The sequence below is a fragment of the Salvia hispanica genome, chromosome 6 (assembly GCF_023119035.1).
Source record: "Salvia hispanica cultivar TCC Black 2014 chromosome 6, UniMelb_Shisp_WGS_1.0, whole genome shotgun sequence".
Lineage (NCBI taxonomy): Eukaryota > Viridiplantae > Streptophyta > Magnoliopsida > Lamiales > Lamiaceae > Salvia > Salvia hispanica.
This window is the reverse complement of record NC_062970.1, coordinates 41,472,674-41,498,009: the sequence shown is the minus strand read 5'-3', so window position 1 is coordinate 41,498,009 and position 25,336 is coordinate 41,472,674. Positions and strand designations below refer to the sequence as shown.

General features: G+C 38.3%; 9 protein-coding genes across 12 annotated transcripts; 4 read left to right on the top strand and 5 right to left on the bottom strand.

Annotated features, from left to right (window-relative positions):
- Positions 1–18: 18 nt before the first annotated feature.
- On the bottom strand, positions 19–681 carry LOC125195366. Its single transcript, XM_048093524.1, has one exon. The coding sequence runs from the start codon at positions 679–681 to the stop codon at positions 19–21; it is 663 nt and encodes a 220-aa protein (XP_047949481.1).
- A 2,008-nt stretch (positions 682–2,689) lies between these two features.
- Positions 2,690–4,131, bottom strand: LOC125194020 (transcription factor MYB15-like). The gene is made up of 3 exons (XM_048092011.1): positions 3,930–4,131; positions 3,700–3,829; positions 2,690–3,255 (listed from the first exon to the last, which is right to left on the bottom strand). Exons 1-3 carry the CDS (start codon positions 4,057–4,059, stop codon positions 2,802–2,804), a joined length of 714 nt encoding a protein of 237 aa, XP_047947968.1. The 5' UTR covers positions 4,060–4,131; the 3' UTR covers positions 2,690–2,801.
- A 4,054-nt stretch (positions 4,132–8,185) lies between these two features.
- On the top strand, positions 8,186–9,933 carry LOC125192048 (60S ribosomal protein L23). Its single transcript, XM_048089501.1, has 4 exons — positions 8,186–8,262; positions 8,355–8,639; positions 9,536–9,577; positions 9,697–9,933. The coding sequence occupies exons 1-4, from the start codon at positions 8,250–8,252 to the stop codon at positions 9,777–9,779; spliced, it is 423 nt and encodes a 140-aa protein (XP_047945458.1). The 5' UTR covers positions 8,186–8,249; the 3' UTR covers positions 9,780–9,933.
- Positions 9,934–10,546: 613 nt separating this feature from the next.
- Positions 10,547–12,317, bottom strand: LOC125193808 (peroxygenase-like). The gene is made up of 6 exons (XM_048091700.1): positions 12,141–12,317; positions 11,752–11,901; positions 11,499–11,584; positions 11,132–11,226; positions 10,920–11,045; positions 10,547–10,841 (listed from the first exon to the last, which is right to left on the bottom strand). The coding sequence occupies exons 1-6, from the start codon at positions 12,262–12,264 to the stop codon at positions 10,688–10,690; spliced, it is 735 nt and encodes a 244-aa protein (XP_047947657.1). The 5' UTR covers positions 12,265–12,317; the 3' UTR covers positions 10,547–10,687.
- Positions 12,318–12,717: 400 nt separating this feature from the next.
- On the top strand, positions 12,718–15,416 carry LOC125193809 (eukaryotic translation initiation factor-like). The gene is made up of 5 exons (XM_048091701.1): positions 12,718–12,953; positions 13,718–13,886; positions 14,335–14,460; positions 15,018–15,083; positions 15,166–15,416. The coding sequence occupies exons 1-5, from the start codon at positions 12,772–12,774 to the stop codon at positions 15,214–15,216; spliced, it is 594 nt and encodes a 197-aa protein (XP_047947658.1). The 5' UTR covers positions 12,718–12,771; the 3' UTR covers positions 15,217–15,416.
- Positions 15,417–15,508: 92 nt separating this feature from the next.
- Positions 15,509–16,187, bottom strand: LOC125193810 (protein PROTON GRADIENT REGULATION 5, chloroplastic-like). Its single transcript, XM_048091702.1, has 2 exons — positions 15,783–16,187; positions 15,509–15,712 (listed from the first exon to the last, which is right to left on the bottom strand). Exons 1-2 carry the CDS (start codon positions 16,023–16,025, stop codon positions 15,608–15,610), a joined length of 348 nt encoding a protein of 115 aa, XP_047947659.1. The 5' UTR covers positions 16,026–16,187; the 3' UTR covers positions 15,509–15,607.
- Positions 16,188–16,812: 625 nt separating this feature from the next.
- On the bottom strand, positions 16,813–18,698 carry LOC125193698 (actin-related protein 2/3 complex subunit 2B). Its single transcript, XM_048091556.1, has 8 exons — positions 18,572–18,698; positions 18,426–18,492; positions 18,132–18,351; positions 17,817–18,061; positions 17,619–17,751; positions 17,454–17,545; positions 17,333–17,389; positions 16,813–17,259 (listed from the first exon to the last, which is right to left on the bottom strand). The coding sequence occupies exons 1-8, from the start codon at positions 18,628–18,630 to the stop codon at positions 16,981–16,983; spliced, it is 1,152 nt and encodes a 383-aa protein (XP_047947513.1). The 5' UTR covers positions 18,631–18,698; the 3' UTR covers positions 16,813–16,980.
- Positions 18,699–19,470: 772 nt separating this feature from the next.
- LOC125194198 lies at positions 19,471–20,964 on the top strand. Of its 2 annotated transcripts, XM_048092281.1 has the most exons (3): positions 19,471–19,759; positions 19,860–20,059; positions 20,534–20,964. In XM_048092281.1, the coding sequence occupies exons 2-3, from the start codon at positions 19,866–19,868 to the stop codon at positions 20,589–20,591; spliced, it is 252 nt and encodes an 83-aa protein (XP_047948238.1). In that variant the 5' UTR covers positions 19,471–19,759; positions 19,860–19,865; the 3' UTR covers positions 20,592–20,964. The 2 variants fall into 2 exon arrangements, with proteins under 2 accessions (XP_047948238.1, XP_047948237.1); XM_048092280.1 differs by having other exon boundaries at positions 19,473–20,059.
- LOC125194196 (protein unc-13 homolog) lies at positions 20,628–25,295 on the top strand. Of its 3 annotated transcripts, XM_048092276.1 has the most exons (6): positions 20,631–20,756; positions 21,260–21,910; positions 22,154–23,035; positions 23,258–23,716; positions 23,797–23,983; positions 24,236–25,295. In XM_048092276.1, the coding sequence occupies exons 2-6, from the start codon at positions 21,335–21,337 to the stop codon at positions 25,204–25,206; spliced, it is 3,075 nt and encodes a 1,024-aa protein (XP_047948233.1). In that variant the 5' UTR covers positions 20,631–20,756; positions 21,260–21,334; the 3' UTR covers positions 25,207–25,295. The 3 variants fall into 3 exon arrangements, with proteins under 3 accessions (XP_047948234.1, XP_047948233.1, XP_047948235.1); XM_048092277.1 differs by lacking the exon at positions 21,260–21,910 and having other exon boundaries at positions 20,628–20,756; XM_048092278.1 differs by lacking the exon at positions 20,631–20,756 and having other exon boundaries at positions 21,791–21,914.
- Positions 25,296–25,336: the final 41 nt, after the last annotated feature.

Below are 25,336 nucleotides of genomic sequence, written 5' to 3'. Positions count from 1 at the left end.
AATCACTTTAGAGTTGCCTCATGTGAACACCACCTTTGTTTGATTATATGTGGCCTTGTGCATCAACAATTCTGCTTTGGTTGATAAGATTTTCTGCTGCAGCAAACAAACTTCTCTTTCGTACGCTTCCAAATCCTTCTCTAATCGCCTGATCAATGCATCAGATCTAGCCTCATAAGGCTGGCAATCTTTGAAACTGTTCTTTGTCTGAGCTATATACTCCACCCTATCAAGAATCCATCCCACGCTCAGCTTATGGCTCTCCAAAAGGCGGAGTTCAGAGATCATGCCTTGAAGCTCTGCAGGCGTGAGATCAACGAACTTGGCCTGCTCTAGCCTTTGGTAGATCTGGCAGATTCGTTCCAGGCAGGCGGAGACAAAGTCCGTCGAATTGACATCTGCACCACTAGTGATGTTGCCATATTTGTCGAAGATGGCTCTGAGCAGAGGGGCGAATTCTGTCTTCACCCTGTACCCGTGTATGTAATCATAGACATGATTGGAAGATGATGATCCCATCTGTTGAGGTCCTTGGATATCTGAGATGAGTTCCACGCTAGGTTCGTCCATTTCCTTCTCTTTGCCATGATGGTGCAGCTCTGGCTTGTCGTCATCTTCATCATCATCGATAGTTATGATTAATTTTGGTGTCAAGGTGGAAGATTGGCCCTGAGTCTTCATTGTACGGCTTCCAAAAGGTTTGGTGGGGTAACGAGGCGAAGTGAGGACTGCTCCTCTTGAAGAAAATGCAGGAGAAAATGGATAGTCCTGAGTTGTGGAGGAGATTGTATATTACTAAACCAGTAGTAACAGAACATAATTGCCAAGATGTAATCTTTGAGAAAATGTATAAACTAAGACCTGAGATTGATGATGATAATTTTGGAAGTTTCCTTCTGCAGCTTCTCCATATTCACATTCTCTACTTCTCTTTCTTCCTCTTCCTCTTCCTCGCCCTCGCCCTCGCCCTCGATCTCCTCCTGCCATTGCTACTCCAATTTGTGGAGAGACTGGGTGATTTTGATTTCTCTCTGTTTGTAATTGCAGCAAGAAAACAACTTTATATGTGAGCATCAATTCCTACGTGAAAATATTACTCACACAGCAACACACAGAGCATGAAGGAATGAGGTACAACTAAATGATCATGAAAAAGGTACAAAATGAAATCTGGATTTTTCTAGAAATGCTTGAGATTTACCATGTGAACTGTTAATTTGCTTCACACATGCTTAATTTTGAAACCTATTTCAAATTAATTGCTTGGAAATGGACAGAATAATAATATTTCGTACATAAAAACGCGAGAACAATTGCATTGATTGAACATACAAAGTAACTGCATAATCAGTTCAAATTAACAAGCAAAACGCCTCATGCCAGCCCGGCTGCTTCCTTATTCTCATGGATCATCTCACAGCAGATCTAAACTCACGGTGAGCTTCTTCTCCTGCTCCAACCTGCTCCTCATCAAGAGCAATCACTCCAGCTTTAATTCTTGCTTCATCACCAATAATTCATTTCCCTCTGTAAAGAGCAAACTTGTTTTTTCATAAGCTTCCAACTCCTCCATCAACTCAATAAGTCCATCCCACATTCAGTTTATGTCTCTTGAAAAGGTGGAGCTCAGAAGGAAGATGGACAGAAGACCGGATTATTTGACATCGTTACCACTAGTTATGTCGCCGTATTTCTTGAAGATAGCTCTCAGCTGAGGGGCAGATTGTGCTAATCAACATAATATTCATAATTATGATTATAAGAAGATTCCACTTCCTCATAATCAGTACGAGGTTGTTTGTGATGAATGCTGCAATGAGTTTCTTCTGCGGCTTCTTCTCCATATTCACATTCTGCTCTTCTCTTTTCTTTCTGCCATTGACATGATTTTTACAGTATTTTCTGTCTCTGAAATTTGTAGTTCTTTGGTGATTGCAGTTTCCAGTTAGAAAACAATTACACTACACCATATTAATATGCATGCTTTCACCTTCTTGAAGATTTTGTCCCACACCATAACATATAAAGCATGTGATCGTACAAATCCGATTGGGATGTATTTTAACATTTTATGTTGTTCAAAATCATTATTAAATGATATTTTCACTATTATCTATGCACTTTCCGTGAAATTGTTTATATTTTAATTTTACTTATCTTATACGGTTGATTTTACAATTTATAATAACATAAAAATGAAAATAATAGGTTCAAATTAAATTCTATCACTGATATAGTATTGGTTCTTTAGCTTAAATCTCGTCGGAAAATTTTGTCATCTAAAAATGAGAAAAATCAAAAGTTCATGTATTTATGAACAAAGATTATATATAGCTCATGTGCAAAACAAAATTCGTGTGAAATTTCGTGTATTTTGGCGCAATCACCCCAATTAGTCTCCATTCTTCTTTGATTTGCATTTAAACTTGAAACCATGAATCTCTTCAAGAAAACAATATATCAAAACATCATTCTTAACATCAATTTAAGGTTATGGATGGATTTGTGAGAAATTCACTACTTAATTAGCTTATTCATTTCACAGTTAGAGGTGAAATTAGTATGTATCTTATATTCCATCTATTCATGAAATTAGCACTACCTAATTGAGTTTGCTGATGAAATATAGTGGTATATAGTACTCCACATAATTAATATCAGTCTGAAGTTTGATTCTGGAGTTTCTTACTAATAAAACAATAATTTCACAAAGATATATAGCACAAAAATAATCTTGACATAGTAATTGGTAGCTTAATTAGTAAGTACATACAATAACAATATCAATATAGCATGCATCACTAGAGAACTATGTGAAAAGGGTAAATTGCAGCTTCTTCCTCCATCGATGGCGTGTAGGTGTGATTATCACTGTAACAAGTATCGACCACAAATGGCTGGTTCCAAAAACTCTCCAGACATCCATCATTGAAATTCATTCCCATTCGGCTTTCGCACTTTTCTCCTATAACCACCTCCTCCTCAGCTTCTTCTGCTCCAGCAGACTGTGAAGACGAAGCACAGTCTTCCGAGTCACACGTCACAGCCATCGGATTCGGCGAATTCAACCTCTCCGATGATTCCAGAATCAGCATACCAGATGTCTGAAGATCCTCAGAAGATTCTAGATTCTTGCATGGGGTGATTTGAGATGGAGATGGAGCCTTTTTGGTGTGTTTCTTGAAATGTGTGTGGCAGTAATTTTTTATCTCGTTGTCAGTTCTTCCCGGAATCTTTGCCGCCATCGCGGACCACCTGCATTAGAAAATCATGTGTTTCATCTTAAATAAAACATGATCAAATGTAATGAAGGTTCGTTACAAACTAAACAGAAGAACTCTTCGTAAAACCAAAGACGGTGAAACCCTAGAATTAACGGTGAGATGCATAACCATTATAACAAAATGCAATTACTTAGATTGAAAAGTTTCAAAAAATGACCAAATTTTAGGGCGCAAAGAAAAACATCCTTAAGGCACAATTGCCCACTGCATCCTTAATCTTTTGCTCTCATGAATGCTTTTCATTTGCGCCCCTTAATTTTAGTAGGTCACAAAAATGAGGGTGTTTTTTAGTGGATGATGTATTTAGTCAATTCGTGACTGAACTGGTCGAATCGGGCCGGTCAGATCCAAGTTTTAAAACACCGCCCCACACCAATTGTCTTACACAACCGATCTGGGACATTGAAATGCGTACTTGTTGCCGAGCTGACGGTGAAGTTTAGCTATAAGGATTTCTTCTTCCTGGGTGAAACGACCTCGTTTAAGACCTGGTTTAAGGTAGTTGACCCATCGCAATCTGCAACTCTTGCCACATCTAGCTAGACCTGTAATAAATCTATATGATCAGAAATCATGAATCTTACACGACACAACACTACTAGGAGTAGTAAATAATGGATTCAATGGAGTGGTATAATTTGTTACCAGCAAACTTAGGCAGCAATCTCCAGTTCCAGTGGCCATATCTGAGAACATAAGATCTTAGCTTGCTGTCTTCTTCTTCACTCCACGCTCCTTTCTTCACTCCATTTTTGTCAACGCTCGATTTCCTCATTTTCTTCCCTTCATTGGAGTATCTCTGATTCAAGATGTGCAATGATATATATACACATACAATCTCAATCTCACTCTCGTAATGATCACATATTCACACACGTATATATAAAAAGTCAAAAGACAGTGATATAAAGACACCTAGAGAAACACACAGAGATATTTATGAATAGTGATAAAAGTGTGTGAACTTATTAGGAGCAAAGAGACAGGAAAATTAATGATTTAGCGTATACTACTATATTATGTTGCATTGTGGTTCATGTGCCTAAAAACTACAATGAAGCTTCTCTTTTCAAAATCATTGAAACTGTCAACACGTAGTAATATATAATTTAGGGTTTAGGTCGGTAGTATATGTAGTTTAATCATTTGTTTTAAACACAAATTCGGATGCATGTGTGCATTTATTAATTGGGAGAATGTTTGTTTCAAAATTGATACTACTATTTTTTGGCCTTATCGTGATATACTACCGTAAATTCATTGAAAATTTCATAAGTTGAATTATGACTACACCTTAAACTAATTAAAGTACTCCATGTTTTTAATTCATAGTAGTAAAGTCATTTTTTTTCACGGAGATTAAGAAAAATGTGTGTAATGTATTTAAATAAGAGAGAAATGTGTGTAATGTATTTAAATAAGAGAGAGAAAAGTAAAAATGAAAAAAATGTGTTACTTTTTACTAAAAATTGAAATGATTCTAAAATTATAAAATGTTCAAAATGGAAAAATAACTATATTTATAGGGAACAAAGGGAGTATTATAATTCTACAATAGAAGCCCTCTTAATTTGAAATATGGTGTTTACAATAATTTATCGTAGTGCGTAGATATTGTGCTTAATTTAAAACTCTTAATTTGAAATATGGTGTTTACAATAATTTATCGTAGTGCGTAGATATTGTGCTTAATTTAAATATTACTCGTTTGTCACTTATCAAGCTAATTAAGTAGTACTCCCTATATATTATTCACCCATTTATCAAGCGTTTGCAATAATTGACTTCAAGTATCCAATGCAATTTTAAAAAAATATATATGATCCATTCCATCATTTTCATTCACTACTAATCAAACACTATTAGTTTAAAGTTTTACTAAAATTTGCAACTATCTACGTCCCAACCTAAATGACACATTTTCTTTTTACAATGTTCCAACCCAAATGAAACCACTAGATAAAATTCCAGGTCCCAATCTAAATGACACATTTTCTTTTTATAATGTCCCAACCCAAATGAAACCACTAGATAAAATTCCATACTGCAAAAGAAATGCGCTACTTTAGGATGAGACGAAGTGAGAAAATCAAAGTTATAGTAGTTTTTTTCAACCGAAGAAAGTGAAATCAAAACCCAATAATGGAGTATTCGTTAATTACCCTATATAGTAAGTCAATGGTTAACACATATAGTTAACAATGCTGAAACATGTTGCACACATTAAATTAAAGAGTGAGATACACAAGTCATCAATATGATTCAATTATATGATGTTTCTATGGCTGTTATTAATTAATTGACTATTGAACAAAATCTGCATGTTTCTATGGCTGTTATTAATTAATTGACTATTGAACAATATCTGCATCAGAGAATTGATTCAGAAGTGTACAATAAACAAGGGGTGAAGACTCAATTTTCAATTTGATTTGGCCAATTACAATTTTATTCGTTCTAGTTTGAAAAGGTTTCCTCCCTCTTCATCATTTATAAGCGATCAAATAAAATAGCTTCTGCACTCTTTTCTTGATTTATTCTTCAATTAACAAATTCATGTGTTGAGATTTAGAATGATGATAAATGGCTCATAAATAACTCTGGGGAATTATAGTTGGGGCCTTATGTGGTTATTAATCTTTGAAAGCACAATTATAATATATGCTTACAAATTGCAGTAATTAATCCAATTATGAGAAGTAAAAGTTAGTAATTGTCAAAATTATATGATGAAAAGGACAAATTTAAGTACCACGCCTATTTTGGATAGTTATTTATTAATCCATGAACTAATTAGCTACTCAAAATATAAAAAAATATGAACTAATTAGCTTAATTATAAGAAAACAGAAAATCACATCAAAATCCAAAGTCAGAATGTCAAATTATTCTCTTTATTTTCCAACATGTATGCAGTAATTCCTAGCTTCCATGTGATGCATAACTCAATTTTAATTTGTTTGTGTATTTTACAAATTTTAATAAGCCATCAAATTTTCAAGTCAAGCATGGGACCAAAATGTTTAGCCCCACACGAAACACGTTCCACGTACCATGTGCGAAAATAAACATTGTTTGGTAAATAGCTAATTAAACTCTTTTTTCACAATAGTAACGTTAGAGTGCAAAAATTTGTCCCTTTAGAGATTATATATTCAGGATTGTATTTTTGTTTTATATTTTATTATAATGATAGTTGCATTTGCATAAGGGCATCCACAGCGGTTCACAAAACCGTCTCTATCTCGTCTCGGAGAGACGAGACGGATAAGAGACGCCGCTGTGGGATGCATCCCGTCCCCATCCCGTCTCTATCTCGTCCCACGTCTCTTAATGATCCACGCAAAATACCAAAAAACCTAAGATGTTATGTTAATTAAGTAGTTTTTTAAGTATCGTTAAATTAATAACTTTTATCCTTCACTGAAGTGAAAAGGATGAATATTGATTTTTTTTATATATTAAAAAGATGGGGAAAAAATTGGAGAATTTAAAGGGATAAAATTTTCTTATTCCTAGTATTCCAATAACCATAGATAATGGTCCCTAAGAGTGAGCTTCAATGTTAAGAAATTGGGATTGGGATATAGAAATCTTTATATTCTATTGTACTACTACTATATAAATCTTTATAATATACTTTGAACCAAAAAAGTCTTTATATAACGCAACATAAATTTCAAAGACCAACTACACCATTTTTTCATTCAAAATATGATAATTGTGAACAAATATGGATGTTTAATTAAGAACCTATTTGCTAACATTAGTGCGGGAATCCGGTCGGTTCGGTTCCTATCAAATAGATTGGTTGGTTAATCAACGCCCAAAATTGACAAAGCCAAGAACTTGAACCGACACCGAATAAGGTTACCCGAGAACATGACTTTTTTTGGTTCGGTCTCGGGTAACCAAATAACCGAGAACCGTTGACCCAAGCCTAATACATGTTAGACATTTTGCTTGAATGTGAATTCATTATCAATATTGCTTATTTAGTGGCCCCTCATAAATATGAGATCGTTTTTTCTATTGATCTATCACTACCATTAGAGATCAAGTACAGCTTTGCATTATGTTAAAAGGGTACAAAAATGTTTCAATATCGTCGTTGAAGCCAGAGAGATGTCTTTTTCTAGTGTTTTTGTCAATTGTCATAATATATGTTCTCATAATGATAATATCACCAGTGGATTCAACTGGGCACAAGAGAAATGCAAATCAAATTGGAAAATAGATTTCCTTTCTATACAAAATCAAATTCTTATTTTCATACTACTATTCCGCTAAATTCAAACCCTGAATCATTTATTGAATTAGACAAGTCGTACACAAGTCTACTCTATACTAGAGTAGTAGGAACGGACACAAAATAAAATGCGGCTACATAATTTTGTTAAATAAATCTACCAAACTTTCGTTTTCTACCCAAAAACCTTCGACGAAGATTCGTCGACCGCAACATATGTTGATGTTTGGAAAATTAACGTCATCATATGAAATGCTTATTAAAGCCCATGTTTTAAAATTGATAATTGCTTATTTTGACTGCAAAACAAAATAAGAAAATTCCATATTTTAAAGCCCAAAAATCTTGATCACGAAACATATTCATGTATTTAGTATTTTCTTTAAGTATAAACCTGAAAACTAGACAAATAATGTGGGTTTGTAAATTTATGACAGTGGAAAATTAAAATACTTTAGTAATTACTACTCCCTATTTTCGTTTGTTAAAAAATAGTAGGAGTCCTATTACCCCGAAACAATTTGTTGTTTATTTATAATTAAATTTGCAAAAAGAAGCATAAAAAGCCCAACTCCAACCTTTCAAATATTCTCTTGGCCCAAAATCTTAAGCATTAGGCCCAAGATCTCAGGCAAACCCTAATTACTAAACCCTAAAAATCCTCCCTTTAAATTACACAAAAAAAAAAAACCCATTTGCACACACCATAGCTGAAAATGTCGAAGCGGGGTGAGTTCAGATCTGCGTTTCCTCATTCTCGTAGTCATGTTACGAAATTTCCATAGAAACTTGCTTAACTTTGATTGGAATCATTGTTTCAGGGCGTGGAGGATCGGCCGGAAACAAGTTCCGGATGTCGCTGGGTCTGCCGGTGGCGGCGACGGTTAACTGCGCTGACAACACCGGAGCAAAGAATCTCTACATTATTTCCGTCAAAGGTATCAAGGGAAGGCTGAACAGGTTGCCGTCGGCTTGCGTCGGAGATATGGTGATGGCTACTGTGAAGAAAGGGAAGCCTGATTTGAGGAAAAAGGTCATGCCTGCCGTCATCGTGAGGCAGAGGAAGCCTTGGAGGCGAAAGGACGGCGTCTTCATGTATTTTGAAGGTGAGACTTTTCCCCCAATTTTTCTGTTAGTCAATGTAACTTTTAAATTAGGGTTTATTGCTTTAACCACCTTTTTGTGATATTATTATGCGTGAATTTTGATTTGATATCGCTGATTTTTTTGTATTTTATTTGAATTATCTGATTTTGACCTCATGCGTTAGATTATCATTGTTCTACTTGCCAATTCATGAACCATTAGATCTTCAATCTCCTTTTGATTCCAGACCAGTCATGTATCCATCTTTGTTAAATGGTGCTGATACCGTTACGTGTCTGGAAAACTAAACGAATCCTTCGTTACAGGTGTGATTATGCTCAAAGCTTACTCCTGCTCCATTAGGAACCTACATTTTACATTGCTACTTAGTTTGGAATTTGAGATTAATTTGATTTGTGATCTGAATAAAGTTTAATCTGGATTTCATTCTTCAACTGCCAGTTTGTGGTATTTTCTGTAAATTTTGACTGGTATTTGAAATTAGTTTTTTGAATCATTGCTTGGTGTTAAGATAACAGTAATTTTCGAGTTCATGTTTGATTATGCTTTACAATCTCTTTTTTGAATATCGCCATTTGTTCATTCTGTGTCTTCACCAGACCTTAGTCATGTATCCATCTTTGTTAAATGGTGCTGATACCGTTACGTGTCTGGAAAAATAAGTATTTCCTTCGTTACAGGTGTGATTATGCTCTAAGCTTACACCTGCTCCATTAGGAACCTACATTTTGAATTACTTATTGCTACTTAGTTTTGGTTAGTCTTAATATGGTATCCCGGTCTAAGTAAATGTTTCTTGATATGGAATTTTTTACATCCAATGTTCGGGATTTTTAAGGAATGATTAGTGTGGAATTGTTATCTGGTGCTGATCTTCATACTATATTGTTTGCAGATAATGCTGGTGTTATTGTAAACCCAAAGGGAGAAATGAAAGGTAAATCTTGCATGCATTTGATATGTTCAAATTCAATACATATTGATGTTTCTTTATAAAGAAGTGGTTTGAACTTTGAAGAGTTATTTGGTATTGATATCTTGCTTCATGGGGTGCAGGTTCTGCTATTACTGGTCCAATTGGAAAGGAATGTGCCGATTTGTGGCCAAGGATTGCTAGTGCTGCAAACGCTATTGTTTGAGCAACCAATCAAATGATGTTTTTCTTAAGGATTATGTTTTGAATTTGAGATGTTTTCTTAATGCATTTTGTACTACCATAAGATTTTGATTCGTGGCCTTCCTATGGTTTAAACTTATAGCACTTACTGTTAATAGTACAATCTCCTTCGCCCACCTGAATTTTATTGTTTTTAGGTAATTTGTTGGGTACAAGATGTGACCTTTATAAAAAAATGTAAACCTTCGTTGTGAAATGCGCTGGATGTCGACTAAATGCCTAATGTTAAGAAAAATTGATGGGGCTTCACTTATGCTAGATCTCTGGTTTTCTTAAATTTTAATTTTTCATATTTGGTGTTTACTAGAGGAAAAATTCTTCTGAAAATTCTGTTGTATTATGAATTTTGGAGGTTTTGGATTGGATTTTTGTTTTGCTACCGAAAGAGTAGAAGGCGGGTTCCATACATAACTCATATAAATAATTCATATTAATACAAAAATATATAAGTTTACTTTATAAAAAAATTTATTCTTATTTCATGTTAATGCATAAACGATGTTAATTTTTCACTTATGTGATGCATAAAGCATAAAACAAAACAATAATGAAATTTTATGCACTAACATGAAACAATTATAAAACTTTTTATACTAACATAAAATATTTTATACTTTATATAGACAAAATTAATAACATCCAAACAAAAAAATATTTATAAAATATTTTATACTTTGTATAGAGAAAAAATTAATAACATCTACACAAAAATAACGAAATTGTACTAAATTGAAACCAAAATTTTGGACGTATATATGAATTTATTCCATTCAAACTTTCATGTTATCTTACATTGTCATTAGTAGTTCTAAGTTACTCTTACATACATAACTAGTCTCCAACATAAGGACAACAAGGATTTGTATGCCACTAGTCGGTCTTGGTCTGGGGCTGCATTTGCATCTTGGCGCAGTACTCGAACAAACTGCCATCGTAGCAGCGCCTAATGGCCTCTTTCGACAGCAAGCCATCTTGATCACTAGCTAGAAAGTAGAGAGCACCCCACTCCACCTTATTCGCAATCCTGCATAACATAACATAAGTGAAAGAAGAATCATAAGTAAAATGTGGGTATGCAAAGCTTATAGTCATCACCCCATACCATCCAAAAAAGTCGAATACTTCTCTGTTGCCTTCGGTCATGTCCCACAACTCTCTAAATGTAAGCTTATCTGGGGATGTTCTACCATACTTGCTAAACATGTTCTCAAAATTCACTGGGGAGTATCTGGATCGTGCAAGGCCGGTTATTTTTCGAATTTAGGGAACGCCAGAAAGAATTACAAACACATCAAGACATGATTGGCTGCGTACCTTCCTTCCCTATCATAAGTTTCAGAGGCACTTCCATGCTTGGCCTTGTGTATATTAGATATGTATATAGGGAATAGAAGAGAAGGAAACCATCCCTGTATGAATGTGTGAAGCTATATTATTCTCATCAGTTACATATGCAGTGATTGTCATAATTAATAAGTATAATACTCTTTTAGACTACAATAAGAGCTCTAACATATTTGAAATAAAAGCTCAAAGGTTGCAAATGCTTCCAGCAAAACAAAGGCAGATAAGTTTTCATTGGGACTAAAAACACTATAAATCATGTAGACCAAATCACATTCTCAATATCTACTTACAGCCACTCATATGGTTTACATATCAACCTAACACAATTACTTACTGGGAGTGTAGGATAACTCAAGCCCAAATTGATGAAAAGGGCCAGGAAAAGTGATACAACAATATTGAACCCGAGTTTCCGGAGTCCTGCATACATTGAATGGCATGTGTTAAAAAGACTGTAGTGGTGTGGACATAGTCGTCTTCTTCGTCGTTAAAATACTCCTACTTCAGATGCAACTCAAGGCAAACATAGCAATATATGTCCAAAGCAAACCAACAAATTGATGCTCATCATAAGGGATGAAAATTACCAGCAAAGGTTTCCCATGGATATATGATACCGTTGTCGTCTAGATCAAAGAAAGCACAATGCTGCTGAAGCACACTCATACCACGATGATTACGCCCCGGAGTTCCATCAGGATGGTCCATATCTGCAGCAACTAATCCTCTTGCCATATCTGAAACTCCATTTACAATGTCTATTAGCAATTTCACAATTCACAAATATGTTTTTCATCAACATAGTAACAAAATTAGAATAGCTGCAGCTCTAAATTAATTAACCAACTCTTAATCAAAACCTAAAACAGAAAATCACAAGCATATTTGGGGGAAAATCACATACTAGCTCAATCAGCACATACAAAATCGAAAATTCAATAATCAACATACATATATAACGTGAAACAGAACTCACAGGGCTTAGGGATTGAAGTTTCGAGGTCGGTACGCACGGGACGATCGATGGTCACCGGCGCAAGCGGCGCCACCGGTGACAGTTCCGGATTTCTTTCCACTGGATTAGCTTCAATGGCTGCCATCACTCTCCTTCAAACAAATATGTAGGCAAAATCCAAAAACGAACTAGTAATTGATTCAATGACGCTTCTTTCAGCTATATAAATTGCCGAAGAGACGGTGGCCACTGGCCAGGTAGCACCTTAGCAGCATAGCCTATATGGCGTGGCGCAATGCATGCGTAACACATCGATTTTGCAGCAAATAAACAATTCTGGGAGTTTCAGCTCTAAATTGGATATTGAGTAGGCGTTAAGTCGTGGGATAAATATAAATTTTCTCATTAATTACAATTAGAAAATTAATTAAGCCATATCATATCTATAGGCTTAATCAATTAATGTAGATATTAGTAGTATTTTCTAAAAATATCAAAATTTGAAATTTTTATAAACCCAACTCCGATTAGCAGCTAACTCGAATCTAACCACGGTTAATTGGGGCTCTCTACCCTTGAAAACCCAGAGAAAAAATATAGCCCAACCCTTACTTTCCCAACCCTTTTTCTTCGGTGATTTGATTTTGGTCGAATGGCATCTGAGGTGGCGGCTGCTATACCAGAAATCCCGGTCGAGGCGGAGAAGCAGCCGCACAAGCTCGAGAGGCAGTGGACCTTTTGGTTCGACAACCAGTCCAAGCCCAAGCAGGGCGCTGCCTGGGGCTCCTCTCTTCGCAAGGGTTATACCTTCGACACCGTCGAAGAATTCTGGTGGTACGTATCGATTCCGAGTTTCAATTGTTTAACTGTTGGTTTGGTAATATTTTTCGATTTGATAGAGAAGATTGTTGCTTTGATTTTGTTTTTCGGTATTTTGACCTAGATTTTTGAGGTTTGCTTCTGTATTTTAATGTGCTCTCCGTTGTACTTTTTGCACGCCTGTTTGTACATCTGTTTTTTGTTTATTCTTTATTTGTGTGTTGGAAGTTGATTGCTGTTGCTGTGGGTTTGGCTGTGACTGCGATTCTTGAGTTTTAGAGTTGCGTGTTGGCTTTGAAAAAGATTTAATCTTGACTGGGACCTCCTTGTCATGGTTCTTATGATTAAGTACCTGAAATTCTGGTTTACCTTACCTGATATTGTGGCTAAGCAGGGTAATTTAATTAGGGTGTAATGCTTGAACAAGTACTATCAATTATAATTGGATTTTGTAGTTTGGTTTACCTTACTGCTGTATTTTGCACTCTTTCCATCTTCTGCAACTCTGTCTTGAATAGGCCTACATATTTGTGCTATATATAATTACAAAATAGCTGAAACTTGTGGAAATATCCATACTGATAACTAGATTTAAGCCACTGAATGGAAGTGTGGAAGAGGTAATGGATGAATTACTGTGAAGTTTGCTGTTTGTTGTTGTTGTTGTTGTTTCATTTTTTTAGATGGGGATGGGAAGGCAATGGGTATTCTATTGTCAATTGCAAAAAAACTTTCCATTTTATTATGACTTACTGAATAATGTGGTGATTTCTATGCAGTTTATATAACCAGATATTTAAACCCAGCAACTTCTCTGCAAATGCTGATTTTCACTTGTTCAAAGCTGGAGTGGAACCCAAATGGGAAGACCCTGAGTGTGCTAATGGGGGCAAGTGGACAGTGACTAGCAGCAAAAAGTCTGATCTGGACAACATGTGGCTTGAAACTGTAAGGAATCCTTGCCCTTCACTTCTGGTTACTATGTGTTACAAATGGACCTAACTAAATGATACATACTGAGAGATTGATTAACAAGAAAATCAGGACAAATTTGTTTGGCTTAGCATGTAAGGACAGTGAATTTACTATGTTGAAAGTACTACAACTTGTGTCACTCTCACACCCAACCCTCGCAATGTCCAAACCATAAATATTTTCCTAGAGTATCTATTGAGAAAACACCAATGGTTCCGAAGCTTTCTCTGAGGGCTGGGTGTGTTTTGGCCTTGCAAACTGAAGCTTGGGTGTGTTTTCCCTTGGAAATTCTTACACAGCATTATTGGGTAGAGGTCTTGTATCCTGACTAGATATGAATAAGATCTAAAGACTGATGTTATGATCAATGAATGGATGGGATTTCCAATTTGACATTGTCTTTTGTGGTTTTGTTTGTTAGTTAATGGCTCTTATTGGAGAGCAGTTTGATGACACTGATGAGATATGTGGAGTGGTTGCCAGTGTGCGCCAAAAGCAAGATAAACTCTCATTATGGACCAAGACTGCAGCCAATGAAGCAGCTCAGGTATTTCCCTCAGATAGTTAATCATGTCAATACTTTTATTCTTGTTGGTTTAGAATCTTAGATAATAATGAGAACAGAGTTCGTTATGATAGGGTGAGAAATATCCCATCTGTTCATATTGACTGTTTGTTGCATCATGTGAGCAGTATGCTGTAGAGACAGATTAGGAGGTTATAGGAGATTACTATGATACAAGGGATTTTAAGGCACCCCTAGGTAATAAGATTGTGGAGATCATGCGCTTTGAATGATAACCCTTCAATCTGGGGGCAATTTAACATAGGCTTTACAAATTATTCTGAAATAGCAAATGTCAGCATGTCCACCATTGCTTGAAGCTAGAAATTACATCTCCGTAGAATCGATTTGGCTAAGTCGTTTCAGTATCCTTTATGTCCATATGGTTGGACATAAGGACAGCTGAACTTTTCTGGCCACTAATTATGATTTAAAACTGTAATATTATAAAACAACCGTTGGAGTATCAATATATCGAGCACATACAGTTATACAACCGCAAGCTATTTGACATTTACTGATTCATCTTTCCCATGCAGATGGGCATTGGAAGGAAGTGGAAGGAGGTGATTGACATCACTGACAAAATCTCCTACAGCTTTCATGTATGTTCTATCACCTATCTATGTATTCTTCACTTTGATACCTCATTTTCTTAACGTTTTAATCTTTTGCGGGTTACTACAGGATGATTCGAGAAGAGAAAGTAGAGCACCAAGAAGTCGGTATCAGGTGTGAAGCAACGGGCCAGCGATTTTGTCAGATCATGCCTCTGATTGAGTTCCCAAACTTTATTGAGAGCGGCACTCTTCTCTTCCTAGTGAATTTGTGTTCTTTTTCAGTCTATCTAGTTATATTTTGAACCTTATTGAATCACCTGTGAAGATAACTTCATTCACATTCGACATGTCTTTTTTGATCAGAAAATTGTTGCAACACACCATTTACTACTACAAAGTTTTGAATATTTACCAAATGTAACAGATCATTCATCTATTATCCAATCTAACATGAAACAGAGGTATTCATCTGACAGTAAGAGAGCTGTATCTTTGATGTTTATGAATACAATACACAGTAACACCTGTATATCAAACTGAATACATAAATGGCAAGAAACATTATCTCATCAAGCAAGAAAACCTAGCCACTCTCCATTCTTCTTAGCCAGCCGAATCAGCCCCTGCCGTTGCTTGCTGTCCGCTCCTATCGATTTGCAGAACTCCGTTATCACCTGAACAAATATGGTTTAGGGTTTAGGGCTTTCGGATAAAAAAAATAAAAAATTATCGGGATTTTGTTACCTGTGAGTGAAGGGCAATGGCCTTGCCTCGGAGCTGGTTGAACCTCTTCTTTCCGATGATGTTTCTTGTGACAACGACAGCGGGAGCGAAGATGCCGCCCTTTCCACTCCCCATCATCGGCTGTGGCCGTACCGCCACCCTGAGAGGAGGCGGCGCGGCCACCTTGGCCTGCAGCATGGCGTGGTCTTCACCTGAGCCCCAGCTCCCAAGAAAAGCAGAAGCAGAAACTGAGGTGGAAGCCATTGATGAAAGATGAGCTACTTTCCAGCTGACTAGTGCTGGAGGAGAAGCAAATTCTTGAGGATTTTGCTGTGGATTCTGAAATTTGTGTTGGAGGGTTTTTGCTTTTTTGAATGATTCAGAAAGACTTGAGGTGAGGAGGCGATTTGAGAGCCACAGAAATCTGGTGGGCTTGGATTTTCTTTTTCCTTTTTTTTTAATATTCGTTGGAATTTCTATTTTTCAGTTGAATGTTGATTTTTCTGTATGGTTCCTAGGCAACTGGAGATCTTTGTCTTCGATTTTACTGGCTGTATCCATTCAGTGGTCCCTCCTATCGATTATTTGACACGTATGATCTGAGTTTGAGGTGGCAATATTTTGGCCGTAAAAACTGCAAATATTTTAGGGTACAATCTCTATATTCTTAAGCTATACAGTAAAATATTTATTTTAGAAATAAATGTATATTTTCAAGAATTCTTAAAACATTCAACCTCCAGTTTGCAAATGAAAAAAATAAGGAAACGGATGAACAAGATGAAATAAATAATACTATCATTCAACCAAAATTTTGATTTGGTACGAATAAAAGAACATTCTTATGTTATTATTAGTAGATAAGATATTGTTATTCGTGATAGTGATTCTGTTCAAGATCATTGAGGAATATGTAATTCATTTATTGACATTACATTTACGATGAGAGATTAAAACCAGAGTTATTGCATAGTAAAAAACCTTATGACCCAAAAGTAAACATTCGATTAAATTTTCAAATGAATTTGTGTCAAATAATCAATCCAAGTTCTTATCCAAAGTTTACGTAGTAAAATGAAAGCAACCCAATTTCACATGTATTTTCATAGCTCTAGAAAATTATAAAAAAAGGAGTAGGATTTTTATTGCTAATAATACATGGAGACTAATAACCCTCCTACTAAGATGTTTCCTTCCTTCCTTAGCTGAACAAATATGTTCATTCGAGCTTCATATACCTTGTAACTGGAGAGAATTTGGGCATTCTGAGCCATTTCCTACGCAAACGGCTGAAGCATCGAATCTTGATTCTCGACCGAATCCGCTTCATTTTATTACCCAACTCCTCATTCCTCTCTAGAATCTTCTTCTTCGACACCCTTATCCATTTCCTCACATTCGTACATCCTCCATCAACCTTCTTCTTCTTCTTCTTCTTCGACTTCTTCCTCGTCTCTTGGTGATCATCATCTTCCTCATTCTCCACATCACGCAGCGGCTGCAACAAAAACACAATCAACACTCCCATAAATGCAATCATTTTCAGTTACTATAATAGATTTTCAGCTAACCTGAACTAACTTATCAAGCCGCATTCTCATTCTTCTTTGCACGAAGCCTCTGCTGCTCTGTTTCATTCAAAAGTTTTATGAATCTCTTTACTATTTTTGGCAGATTCTCAACTTTCCTTACCTTCACATGCCACTTCACAAATGTATACACGTTTAGAAGGTTCCACACTGTCTTCTCCAGCTTCTTCCCTTGCACATGTCGCGCCGTTATGTCTGAAAATGCACTTGTTGAGTCATGTCTCAATATGAACTTGTCTAAAAAAGGTTAGTTGAATTTAGCTATAACCAAAAGAGAGGAAGCCTCCGTTTGTGCTGAGGTCTTCAATCGGCTCGCCTCTCAGCTCTGCAGGCGGAATAGGCGACCATATGCAGTGAGGGGCCTTTCGGAATGCTTCTGTGCTTCCCACATCCATGAGTTCCTGCACCATGTTAATCAGGTTCGCGTGAAACTCACTGCTCGTTTCTTCCTATGTCGAACAAGTACCTGAAAGAAGGCCGTGGCAATGATCACGTCTTCCTTCTCCTTGAATCGCATTGGAAATATTGCACTCATCTTTGCTGGCTGTTTGATGACAAAGAATGACTCCCTTGGATGATATATGAGTTTGATTGGTTTGTAAATCCCATGGCCAACTTCTTGAGAATCAACACTCCTTAAAATTTCCTTCAACTGATTGCTCACTAGCATTGATTGAACTGAGGCTATGTCTGAAATCATCTTTGTGGAGGCTGTGGAATAATGTGTATAAGAATATAATCTTTTACCATTCTGTCCAAGAATCTGCATATCAAGACTAACCTTTATTGTTGTCATGTGGGATTCTTGAAATGTCGAGCTTCAGAGTCAGCTGATAGCCCTCGTTGGGAGGGACGAGGGCCTCCATAACCCCGGGGAAAATTCCATTAACCATCTCAAGAGTGTGTTGAGGAAGAAGCTGTGATGAGATTGGGAGCCCTTGAGATGATAGAAGAGGTGTTGACACTGATAAATAGGTGTAAACTGGATCTGTCACTGAATGCTGATGGGAAACAGTTAGGCCAATTTTTGGTTATGTTTGGACTGCACTTTTTGAGATGTATGAATCAATAATACCTTGACATGGTAGTGTACGGAGCCGAATTCGTGCACGTGGTGGTCTACCTCGAGTGGCCTTTCTGCTCTGTGGTCAAGATTGGATGATGTTCCGCGTGTTAGTTTACAGATGGTCGACACGATAAAAACACGAAGATTTGTGATACCTGTGTATCCTGGTGAGGATTTCCCTCAATGCTGGTGAGACCCTTTCAAAGCATGCCATTTCTTGTTGTTGTTTGAGTTTGTGTGTAGTTTGAGGAGGGAAGATTGCAACTTATTGTTGGTGAGAAGTGAAAAATGTTTGTTGAGTAGAATGCAAGTAGTGTGTTGTGCAATTATGGTTAGAAACATGTGAAGCAATGGAATGGAAATCACACACTTGGAATTTTGGAGTGAGGTGAAAGATAATGACATAAAACAGTTAGTTTGGTGATTGAAAGAGGAAATCTGACTTAAGTTTAAATCTATGTATACATTGGATGATAATTGAAAGCTTCAAAGTATTGTCATTTTAATTATTATTGGATAACACCAATATCCTAATATATATTCAGTGGTATCTTAAAAAATGGAATATATGGGATTGGACACACTCAAAAAGGTTGTTGTCGGTGTTGGAAGGCCAAAATAGTATAGTGTTTGTTGCTATATAGTGAAGAACGGAAATGAAGCCTAGTCCTAAAATCGTGCAACGATTGTCGCTATAAACCTACACATTGTATGCTAAAAATTCGCACAAGTAGAGTGAAATATAGGAAACAAAATATACATGATGATTGATGAGTAGTTATATTTGTGTAAGCAAGTGTATATGTGAATGAAATTGGAAGGCTCTTCATTTAATGATAACGAAATTAACTAACAAGAAGCACAGTGACGGTTAAATCTACACTGTTGAATCTTAAAGCAGCCATTTTTGGATGTAAATGTAACTATCAAATTTCATTCAATAAGCCTTTGGATTCAATTTTTGGATCAGAATTTTATCCAATCAATCAAATTCTAAATTTTATAAATTTTATTTCGATTTAGTTTGAATAAAATTTTAGGATTTGGATTTAGATTTAGGACATTTTGGTGACCACAACACACATTTCTCTCTCACACATCTCTTCTTCTTTGGTGCTGGCTGGACAGCACGTGCAGTTTCTTTTTCTTCTGAGGGTTTGTGTATGGACGGATAGCGAAATTCTGATTCGTCGAAGAACCGATTCATGGTAAACTTATTTGTCGCTACTCACAATTTCCCCCAAATCAGGGTCTACTCTTTCTTCTCTCCAATCCACTTATTCTTTGGTTTTCTTGATTATGCAATCCGATCACTCTCCGCGTTGACTTGTCTGAGGAAATCGGTAAGGTTTAGTTATACGGATTTCAATTGATTGCTCCTGAAGAATTTGGGGGGTTTTCTGAGTATCGATGGCTATGGATTGAAATCTTTTGGGGGTGTAGAGATAGATGGATATGAGTAATAAGAATGGCGTTGTGGAGCCTCCAAAGGTAGTTATTGAGGAGAGTGATGAGACGAAAGCATTACTATCGCCTTCCAACAACGGTGGATTGGCGAACAAGTCGGATAAACCTAAGAGGAAAGTTCAGTGGATGGATAAGAATGGAGATAAGCTTGCAGAAATCTTGGAGTATCAACCTAGGTAATTAGGATTTTTTTTCTGCTTCTCAATTTTGATGTTTTGTGTTGTTGATGCTGCTGGATTTTGGTTAAGGTTTGTTTGATTCTTGTGAGTTCTTGAGATTTTTCAATTTGTGACTAGAAACTGATGCATTAGAATCAGAACAGCAATGTTGTTATAAATATATAGATACGTGAGGTGATGATCTTGTTGATGTTCAACATTTAATCATCATTATATTGTTTCAGTTAACTGCATATTCAAGTACACACCAATATGTGATAAGATGATCAATACACCAATGTTTGGGCCGAATGTATAGAGAATTCGAGTGACCTTTCCTTTGCTATTCAATTGGCTCATTATAATCTGCTATTGGTTGTAGTTTCACACAGTAGTCAGATCATTAGCAGTAGGCTCTGTATTGGTGCTACACATGGATATCTAATTGCTCGTCGTTTGCCTCATATAATGTTCAGTTCTTTTGCTTTGCAGTGATGTGAGCGACTCAGAGGAGGACGACTCAGATTCTTGCAACTGTAGGATAATGTAGATCGGATTTCCTTAGATCGTCCGCCAGTAACTTTCTGGTGGACTTGAGAGACTCCAGTTTTGTTATAACTAAAATGGCACACCTTTCTTGAAGTATATCGCTAACCAAAGGAACGCACCGGGTTCATGGTTTCGGGATTCTCATGACTATCTGTCTGTGTATCATGTGAGTTTTCTCAGCATATTAATATTAGCATAGAGTGTGCATTTGTATTCTAAAATCATGTGATTATCTGTGATTGTTATATACTAGGAGTAGTAAAGTTGTAGGAGCATCCATTTGCTTCCTTGTTTCCTCTTGTACAAATTGACAGTTTTGTGTATCAGACTGGTGTCTTTAAGCAATATATATTTATGGAATGATAATTATTTCTGTATGATCTAAATATAAAGTTATGAAAATATATATGCATTTAATAATAAAATCTGGTAAAACTCACGTATTAATTTCTCTAAAATATATACACTTACATTACATGCTTTATATAAATGAAGATATTCCTAAAAATGGATATATTCCTGAAATAGTTAATGTTGGATCATTATCTTAGATTATAGCAAAACCAGCCACCAGTTTCTCTCTCATTCTAAAACTAACTTTATTTGTCTCCGGCCATTCTCTCTCTCTCTCTCTTAACGTATGACTAACAATAGTATTATGTAAATCAGTTTCTCTCTCCCCCTTTCTCTGCCGGATTCTTGACGACGCAGATTACCCTCGCCGGAAATTCGACCCCGCCGTCAATGGGTCGTGATTTCCGCATTAACGTTAACCACCACAGCGCACCCTCCTCGCCGACCGCCTCCACCCACCGACCGCCCACACCTACCGACCTCTCGTCGCCGTTCAGCGAGATCGAAGGCCTCGATCGCGATGAGCTCCGCGAGGCGGCCTACGAGGTCTTCTTCACGGCATGCCGGTCGTCGCCGGGCTTCGGCGGCCGGAGCGCCCTCACGTACTACAACTCCTCATCCATCGACACCGCCGACCCATACGGCGCCTGCCCCGGGTCTCCGGGGAAGCATAACGGCGTCGGAATGGCGGTCACCAGCCGTGTCAAGCGGGCCTTGGGCCTCAAGATGATGAAGAAGACGCCGTCGACGCGGCGGACCAACTCATGCGGGGCGGTGCCGATGCCCACATCCCCGAACTCGATGGCGCCAGGGCCGTCGAGCCCCAGGTTCGGCTTCACAGTGCCAAACGCATCGAGGTCGTGCCGGCCACTCACGTCCGCAGAGATCATGCGGCAACAGATGAAGGTGACGGAACAGAGCGACAATCGGCTCCGGAAAACTCTCATGAGGACTTTAGTTGGCCAAGTAGGTATTTGACCACAACCGTTTAAAATCACCAACTCTGGTTAATATTGGTCAAAGCAAATTGCATGGAAAAATATAAAATTTGGTGCTGCAACTTTAAAAAAAACATCCATAAATTTGGTGAAAAAAATTTGTTCATTCTGTAATATATTGATGATGTTTTTCAATGAAACAAGACCGTTTTGTTTATGAATAGACCATGTCACTTAATTCATTAGCAGTGACGTATATGTATATATTCAGATGGGGCGGCGGGCAGAGACGATCATCCTCCCGTTGGAGCTGCTCCGCCACCTAAAGCCGTCGGAATTTAGCGACGCAGTCGAGTACCACATGTGGCAACAACGGCAGCTGAAAATCCTAGAGGCCGGACTAGTTCTCCACCCATCCATCCCTCTAGACAAAATGGACGCATTCGCCACCAGGTTCAAAGAGATTCTCGACTCCTCCGACCAGAAGGCCATCGACACCGGAAAAAACTCTGCCACCATGCGAGCCCTCTGCAACTGCGTGGTGTCGCTGGCCTGGCGCAGCCCCAACGGTGGCAGCACAGATGTCTGCCACTGGGCCGACGGCTACCCTCTCAACGTCCACATCTACACGGCCCTCCTCGCCTCCATCTTCGACTCCAAGGAGGAGACCATGGTGCTCGATCAAGTCGATGAGTTGCTCGAGCTGATGAAGAAAACATGGTCCACTTTGGGAATCAACAGATCCATCCACAACCTCTGCTTCACTTGGGTTCTTTTCGAGCAATTCGTGGCGACTGGGCAAGTCGAGCCGGACCTCCTTGCCGCATCCTTCGCCATGCTCACCGAGGTTGCTAGCGATGCTAAGAAATCCGATCGAGATCCTTACTATCTCAAGATGCTGGCGCGAGGTCTGAACTCGATGAAGACGTGGACTGAGGCAAGGTTGCTTAATTATCACCACAATTTTAATAGAGAAACTGTTGGATTAATGGAGAATATGCTTCCTTTGCTCTTCTCCGTTACCAAGATCTTGGAAGAGGATGTGCCGGCTTACGTCGCTTCTAGCCAGGAAAAGGATGAAAACGGCGATGAATCGTCTGGAAATCGAGTCGATTATTACATCCGATCGTCCCTCAAGAACGCATTTGATAAGGTTTGCATGCAAATACTCCTTCTATACCATAACATGTGTCTCACTTTTATATTTTGGAATGTCCCTTATTAAATAGAGTATCTTATTTTTACTTTTACTAGTTTTGGTAAATTTATGATACATTCTTAATTTGTTTCACTTATATTTTATTATAAAATTAATATATAGAAGTAGGCCTCGCGTCTATTAACTTTTTCTAATCTAGTTCATATCTTTTGGAAGGTGGTAGAAGATAAAGACGCGTCGGGGTTGATAAGGGATGGCGAAGTGCAGGAGGCAAGCGAGCTGCTAATGAAGCTAGCTCGGAAAACGGAAGAGCTGGCAATGAAGGAGAAGGACATTTTCAGCCCTCTTCTGAAGAGATGGCACCCCATCGCTACCGGAGTTGCAGCCGTGACGCTGCACAGCTGCTACGGGGGTTTGTTGAAGCAATTTTTGGCGGGAAAATCGCCGATGTTGAATGAGATCGCGATTGTTCTGCAGAGGGCCGGGAAGCTCGAGAAGAGCCTGGTGCAGCTGGTGGTGGAGGATTCCGTCGAGTGCGAGGACGGCGGCAAGGCAATTGTAAGGGAGATGGTTCCTTACGAAGTCGAGACCATTATGCACAAACAGCTGAAGCAATGGAGCCAAGATAGGTTGTCGAAAGGGAAGGAGAATATCTTGAGAGCGAAGCAAACTGAAGTAATTAAACTGATCAAGATCATAATCTAGTATGTACTACTATCTTGGAGTAGTTGAGATGTTAATTTTCATTGATGCAGACATGGAATCCCAAGTCACAACACGAACCCCACGCTTATTCAGCTGTAGAGGTGATCTCGTTCGCGAAGGAGGCCATTGAGAATTTCTTCGATATTCCCATCCCAATAATCGAGAGCTCGTTCCATTATCTCATCGACGGGGTGCAGAACATCTTCCGCGAATACATCGCTTTCGTTGCCTCATGTGGTAAGAAACATCTCAAGACCTAAAAGGAACTACGCAAAACTACTTAGTTTATATATTTCAACAATCTTGATATCATTGAATGGAATCTCATGTTTCCTCTACTGATAATAGACTAGTTTTTAGATAAATTTTTATATTTTCTACTTTGTTAATAAGTTAGTAATATTATGGAATGAATCTTCTTGTTTCTTTGCCAATATATTAGTCTTGTGACGAATTCTCATATTTGGTCTATAACACGGAACTCTGCAGGAACGAAGCAAAACTACATGCCCACACTTCCTCCGTTAACACGGTGTAGCCGCGACTCGAAGTTTGTGAAGCTCTGGAAAAGGGCTGCATGCAGCGTCGGAGTAGAGGATCTCAGCCAGATCCTCTCTGGCGGCGGCGGCAACCATCTCCGGCCAACAACGAGCCGCGGAACACAACGTCTCTACATAAGGCTAAACACATTGCACTACCTCGTCGCCCAGCTGCAAACACTGGACAAATCAGTCTCCATGTCGCCCAAAGTTCTCTCCAACAAAAGTCTCTCCTCCAAGAAAAAATCCCCATCCCACTTCAAAACCAGTCTGTCCACATTACAGCTCGCCTGCCGGCACGTCTCGGAGGTGGCTGCGTACCGCCTCATATTCCTCGACTCCAACTCCGTCCTCTATGGAAGCCTCTACATCGGGGGCGTAGGCAACACGCGCATCAACCCGGCTCTGAGAGTCCTCAAGCAGAACCTCACCCTCCTCTGCGCCATAGTCACCGAGAGAGCTCAGCCTAGGGCGCTCAAGGAAGTGATGAAGGCCTGCTTCGAGTCATTTCTCATGGTGCTTCTAGCCGGCGGAAACAACAGGATGTTTTGCCGGCTAGATCACCCCGCCATTGAGGAGGACTTTGACCTCCTCAAGTCGTTGTTCTGCACGATCGGAGAGGGTATGATCGTGGAGGACGTTGTCGAGAGGGAGTCTGAGGTGGTGCAGGGGGTGGTGGCCCTCATGGGGCATCCGACAGAGCAGTTAGTCGAGGATATCAGTAGCGTTGCTACTGAAACCTGTGGACTAGGCGGCGTGGGGCAGAAGATCCCCATGCCGCCGACCACGGGAAAGTGGAACCGCTCGGATCCCAACACCATATTGAGGGTGCTCTGTGCTAGGAAAGATCGAGCTGCTACTCATTTTCTCAAGAAAACATTTCACTTAGCTAAGAGAGGGAGTGGCATTAGGATTATTTGAAATATTCTCTTTTCACTTTTTTTTCTTCAATCCATAAACAACACAAATCTAGTTAGAGTGCCGAATGTAAATAAATTTGCTTTATTCTATACTTTTCATGTACTTCTGTAGTTGTATGTCGAGAAAAAGA